This window comes from Siniperca chuatsi, linkage group LG5 (genome assembly GCF_020085105.1).
Source record: "Siniperca chuatsi isolate FFG_IHB_CAS linkage group LG5, ASM2008510v1, whole genome shotgun sequence".
NCBI lineage: Eukaryota > Metazoa > Chordata > Actinopteri > Centrarchiformes > Sinipercidae > Siniperca > Siniperca chuatsi.
In genome coordinates, this window is record NC_058046.1 from 19,376,148 (window position 1) to 19,382,379 (window position 6,232).

The 6,232-nt window shown below is 39.3% G+C and overlaps 1 protein-coding gene across 1 annotated transcript; it reads left to right on the forward strand.

The window, feature by feature from the left end:
• The first annotated feature begins 1,364 nt into the window (after positions 1-1,364).
• LOC122876269 (hydroxycarboxylic acid receptor 2-like) lies at positions 1,365-5,251 on the forward strand. Its single transcript, XM_044196348.1, has one exon. It carries the CDS (start codon positions 2,804-2,806, stop codon positions 3,776-3,778), a length of 975 nt encoding a protein of 324 aa, XP_044052283.1. The 5' UTR covers positions 1,365-2,803; the 3' UTR covers positions 3,779-5,251.
• The last annotated feature ends 981 nt before the right edge of the window (positions 5,252-6,232 follow it).

Sequence of the window (6,232 nt, forward strand, 5' to 3'; positions counted from 1 at the left end):
CAGTGACTTATGGAGTTTCCTGATGGACAGATAGCTTTACTTGTTGCTAAAGTAACCGCTAACTGCAGCTAACTGTAGCTGCCATTAGCTATTTTGCTCTGTTAACCATGCAGCTAGCAGTCCTATTAGCTTTCAAGCTTAAATAAAGCTTCATTAGCTTTATTAAACCTCCTCCCCCCTGCGGCCCAAAGCTCCTGTGCTAGTGATGTAAACACTAACACTCCCCCGGTGCTCCGAGCTCCCAGTCAGGGCAGAGTCAGCTAGCGTTAATAGGGCCGCTAGCTGTCTGGCTAACTGAGCTAGCAGAGGACATCAGTTGAGTAGGCGATCCTTCAATGTGGCTCAGGACAAATTCGCGTACACACTGCTAAAAGAATGTGGCCATATGCTGCCCAGACCACCTCCGAATGTGGTCTGAGCGATCGGATCTCGATGCGTTTGCATTCACACCTGTACTTACAGCTGTCCACTTGTGATCAGATCACCCAAGACGCATGTTAATGCTAGATGTAAACGTTTCACTTCATTAATTCTATTTGAATGACTGAATAAATCTGCAGTGTGGGTGTGGGTGGACAGCTATTGGCCATTACAATGCCAAACCTCACTGTACAATGATGTCAGATTTCTCAGACTCCTTCACTTTTTTGAATCTGGTTGGATTATAGACTTTGTTATATAATAACCACCACATCAAAGCAATAAACACATTTACAAAAGTACAAATGTGATGAAAATAAAAAAAACATTTAATTGATATATTCAGACCCTTTATTCAGTTCTTCATAGGCTAGTGTCAGCGCGTTCATTTATTTGCAAAAGAAAAGTCTGGAGAGAAGCTATTCCTTAATTTGGCATTTATTAAAGAATTGGAGGATCAAAAGCATCTTGTACAAGGATCTTTTCTATTCAGAAAACCACAGTCAGCAAGCTGTTAATCTGTAGCTATCATCCTAAAAAAGAATGCTATTCTTAACATTACACAGAGTTTTAAATGAAAAGGTACAACTATCTGATCTGTTTCTACAGAGGTGGGGAGGAGCTTTGGTTTAGACTTAGCTCTCCCTTCGGTGGTGCACAGGCTGGTCCCAGCCTCTTGGCACACGATTCCACCCTTCGTGTGGAGACAGCGCCCTAGTGGAGGAATCCTACACTTCCTCTGTTTGTAAGTTGCTAAAGTCTCTGCTTCGTTCCCCAAAACTGATACTTTTCCTCTCATGGTCATTACAATACATACTGTCCTCAGTACATGATGTTCTTTCTGATATACCTGTTTCTTTGTATAAATGTAAGCCTGTTTGCAACAGCTAATCAACTTTTCCCTGCAGTCAGCAGTCTGCAGGACAACACTTTAAATTGTTAAACCTCATGCCCTGTGTGTGTGTGTGTGTGTGTGTGTATATGTGTAAAAAAGTTTCAACATGGTATTAATATAATAGGCAAGCAACCTTCATTAAAATTTTTAATTCTCACACTAGATGGAGCACATCAGTGAACTGGGACCCTCAGGTCTCTCCACAAATTGTCAGTAGGGGTATGAGTTTGGACTTTGGCTGAGTCTATCAGTGACATTAAGAGCTTTGTCCCAGAAACACTCCAGAAGTGTTTTGCCTTTGTGTTTAAGGTTGTTATGCTGTGACCTTCACCCCAGTTTGAAGTCATGCACACTATAGGTCAGGTTTTTGTCCAGCACCCATTGGCTTTATTCATTGCTCCCTCAATCCTTAGCAGTCTCTCAGTCTTTTATTCTAGGATGCATCATCACAGCATGATGCTGCTGCTACCATCACCATCAGGCTTCACTGTAGGCAGAGGTGAGGAGTGTTATCTGGTTTTTCTCAGTTGTAGCTCTTGGCATGCAACAATGAGTTGAGCTTTTGTGTGACCACAGAATTCTTTTCATACATTCTTCTAAAAGTGGTAACACCAGTGTGATGTTCTGTGGCTTATTGCAGCTGCTGCAGTTTCTCACACACTGTTTGAATAGCTGGTGGGTTTCCTGACCAAGACCCTTCTTTGCTGATTAAAACTTTTTTTATGAGTAAAAAGTTAAAAAGCATGTTTTGCTTAGTTATTACTGGGTGTTATATAAAGATAACACAATAAATGTATACATTTCGAATTACTTCTATAACCGCAAAATGTGGAAAAAATGAAGAGACTAAAAGTCAGAACAGATAATCTCAATACTTTCCAGTTCACAATTTAAAACCTGCAGCAAAGAATAAGAGTTTCTCAGAAGAGTTAATAATGAATAATAATAACTGAAACCAGGAGTACATTCAATTAAACATGCAGTAACAGAGGTGTTAGTTCTGTAAAACAGGTCCTGTATAGATAATTCTCTTTCTCAAAATAAGGAAGCTTTCTTTCTGCAAAAAGCTGTATTAACTCCCAGGAAAGGGTCCCCCACTTTGATGATGATTACAGACTTTATTCGAGTGGATTGTTTTTAATTGAACATTAATGTAATAAGATAAAGAACTCATTACTGATTATTATACAAGCCTCAAGGGTAAAATTTTAAGAGGTTTCCACATGCAAGGGTATTGTGAACGGATCATGTTCATTACCTCCTTGGCCCCTCTGATGTAATTATTCAAACCTTTGTACCTTTCTAGAGAAATCTAACATCTTTGGGTAATTGTGTGTGCTCATATGAAAAGCAGAACTCATGGGCTTCCTGTCAACACCAAAACCACAAACACTTTTTTTTTTTTGACGTTTACCTTTAAAGAATGCAGACAGTCCTCACGGAGTTATTTATTTGATCTGCAGCCAGCAAGACAGGACGTAACTCAACATGAAATGCAATTTCAGTGGGACTCTGCTGATCAGTGTGCTCCCTCCATTGTTGGTAACAGAGTTTGTTTTGGGAGCCATTGCAAATGGTTTGGCTCTCTGGATCTTCTGCTTCCACCTGAAGCCCTGGAAGAGCAGCACGGTGTTACTCTTCAACCTGGCGATGGCTGATTTTCTGCTCAACATGGCTTTGCCTTTCCGTGCCAGCTACTACATCTCGGAGATCAACTGGATGTTTGGAGGCGGTCTCTGCAACATCTGCCTCTTCATGTTGGCAATGAACCGCAGCGGAAGTATACTCTTCTTGATGGCTATCGCTGTGGACAGATACATGCGTGTGGTGCATCCCCATCATCCCATCAACTCTTTGAGTGTCTCCAAAGCCATGTGTGGAGCACTTGCACTATGGTTGGTCGCTATCTCAATGACAGCTCATGTCTTTGCTTTGCAACACATCAACACAACTTACTGTGAGAGCTTCATGATTGAGACTAAACCCCAGCAAAATCTGACCTGGCATAAGTTTGTGTTGCTCTTTTCCTTCTATATACCTCTGATTGTGATTCTCTACTGCACAGTCCACATTATTGGCCACCTGAGAGGTAGACAGTTGGCCCAGCATGCAAAGATTAAGAAGGCTCTGTGCTTCATCATAGTGGTGGCGGTGCTCTTCATTATTTGCTTCCTCCCGAGCAACGTCATACAGGTGCTGATTTGGATCAAGACCAAAGAAGTAGCAGACACCCTCTCCGAATCTCAAGTCTGCCCTGCCCTGGAAGACCTGAACACTGCATTTTACATCACCATTAGCCTAACCTATCTCAACAGCGTGTTGGATCCTGTGGTCTACTACTTCTCCAGCCCTGCCTTCAAGAACATCTGCAGGAAAGCTCTTCATCTGCCCCAAGCAGACACTGTTGAAAGTACAGAGAAGAAAACTCGAGAAACAGGCTCCCAGTCGCTCAGCCAGCTGTAATCACAAAGCCAAAATAAAGGAAATCATTGAGATGGATGCAGCTCCATAGCTAACATTTTGATTAAAAGTGACATTTTTCTCCCAAAGTGGTCATGTAAGTGCTACAGCCAACAAGATGTTATTTTTACTTCTCTTATACAGTAGTTATACAGTATATATTGACTGTACTTTTCTAAAAAAATTTTTTTGCAAAACATATGATATTGTAAAGCTGACATAATTTATGTACTTAATATTTTGTCCAGCTTATACGGCCACCAAACTACTCTTCAATTCTCTAAACTCACAATCACTATATATATTTATTCACATGAATTATTCACATAATTCATGTGAATAAAATATCATCTTGTAATTTTGGAAAAACGTATCAGAATTGTTATGATAAAAATATTGCATGTCTCACAGCTTTCTCGTGTCAGATTATCTATGATCTCAATGATACCAAGTCATATTAATGAGCTATGAAGGTAATTTTTAGAACACAACCCTCAACACAATGTCCTCACTGTTGGAGCAAGAAATAAAGATTTTTATTCTCATCATAGAGCTGTGGCATGTTTTCCTGCAATTTATCATCTGACTTCCAGTCAACATGAAGTGCATTCAGGTTCTTATACATAGATTCAATGCACTGACGTTACTATAAGGATTAAGCACCATAAACCAAATAAAGACAAGCACATTACATTAAAATGTGCAGTAATTTGGACAGCAGGACACACAATTCTGACCATAACTTATGTTTTAGCAGCAACTGATGTTTGGCCCCTTTGACACAGTTAACACATCAAGTATTTGATGATTAAAATGCCTTGGTTTCCCTGTAATGTCGTTCATACCACAAACACCTCCTCCCCTGTTTAGATGGTTCCCCAAAAAGTATGCGACAGCCATCAAAGAGTTATTACCGGAAACTACGAGTGAACTCAATGGACTTGTAATAACCTCAAGTAAATAATGGATTGATGCGGAAATACTTGAATCATATATCTCTGATGCACATTTAAACAATACAATTAATAGAAATTAGAATCAGAATTAAACCTGCCAACTATTGGCAGGTTTTAAAAATGTAAGTCTCTACATAGGCTCTAATTGGACTGATTTTAAAAAAAATTTGTATTTTGCACACAAAAAACTCATTTGTTTGATGTTCCACTCAGTCTACATACTGCTACAACATGAATTACATAGTCAAAGTGAAGTTTGGCGTGGCTCAGTAACACACAAGAAATATGTTGCAATAATTATCCAGTAGCTACACTGCCAGCTAATGAGCAGAGTATTTTTCAACTGATAGGGTTTTCCAGCAGTTAGGCTAATAATGCAGACATTTGTGGGTGACATGCACTGTAAAACCCAATTTCTAATTTGAACCCAAACATGGATGCTAATTTCAAAAACATGTAATTTTGGGCTGGGTTTTGATTTGTAAAGTAATTTCAACACATCACGAAGACAAAAAAATGAGACTTACTTCTGGCCACACAGCAATCATCATTTTTAAAATTCAAGCTCAAACTAGCTGAGTTATGAGTGTGGCTCTGACCTTTGTATCTACTACTCTCTGGAGTCCAATGAGGTTTGGTCTTGCCTCTGCCTGTGAATGGAAAAATGGGAAGCATCATCTCGATTTACAATGTGTGTGGTTCACCACATCAACGCCCCTTTTGCATCTGTGTGCCCTCACTGATCATCCTTTACCAAATATAAGCTGAAACTTGAAACAAACTAAGTTTGAGTTTCACCCACCATAATAAAATGCAGAGCTGAATATCCTTGAGTCTTTTTGGGATAATACTCCTCTGTGGGTAAGAATCAAGCAAGCCAGAGAGGTCACAATATGTAAAGTTCAGTTCAGATGGGGCCTCAGTGTGGTTGCCTTCCTCACAGAAATATCATGTGGAGACTTGTATGACTGAGTAAAGACTGATTTTAAACATTAGACTGATGTCAAAAAAGTACGCCTCTAATGTGGTTACAAGAGTTATGAGTAGGCAGGATATTTTGCTGATTGAGGTTTGGTCAGCTGCATGGGTGGGCTGTGACTGAACCTGTAACAAATTTAGGTCACTAAATATATTTTGGTTTAAAAATCGATTCCATAAAGTTATTTTTGTGTGAAGTTAAAGTTTAAAAAAAAATTCTTTAACATACACAGAGTGAAGAGCTTGATCCAGTTCAGGGGATCGATCCTTTAAAATCCATATTAATAATTTGAATATGTTGTCGTTTTTGTTTAAGGGGGAACTTTCTGGTGAAAGCCTGCAGATATTTGACTTGATGTGCTCATTTGAAGCTCCTGAACTCACTGTGATGTTAGACCTGAGGAACAGGTTCAGTCTGGCCTTCATTTTATTTTTTGTCCAGGTATTGTTAGAAGTGGACATGTGTGCACGTATGATGGTATAAATATTTCTCATGGTTAAAATAAACTGACAAAAAGAGTTT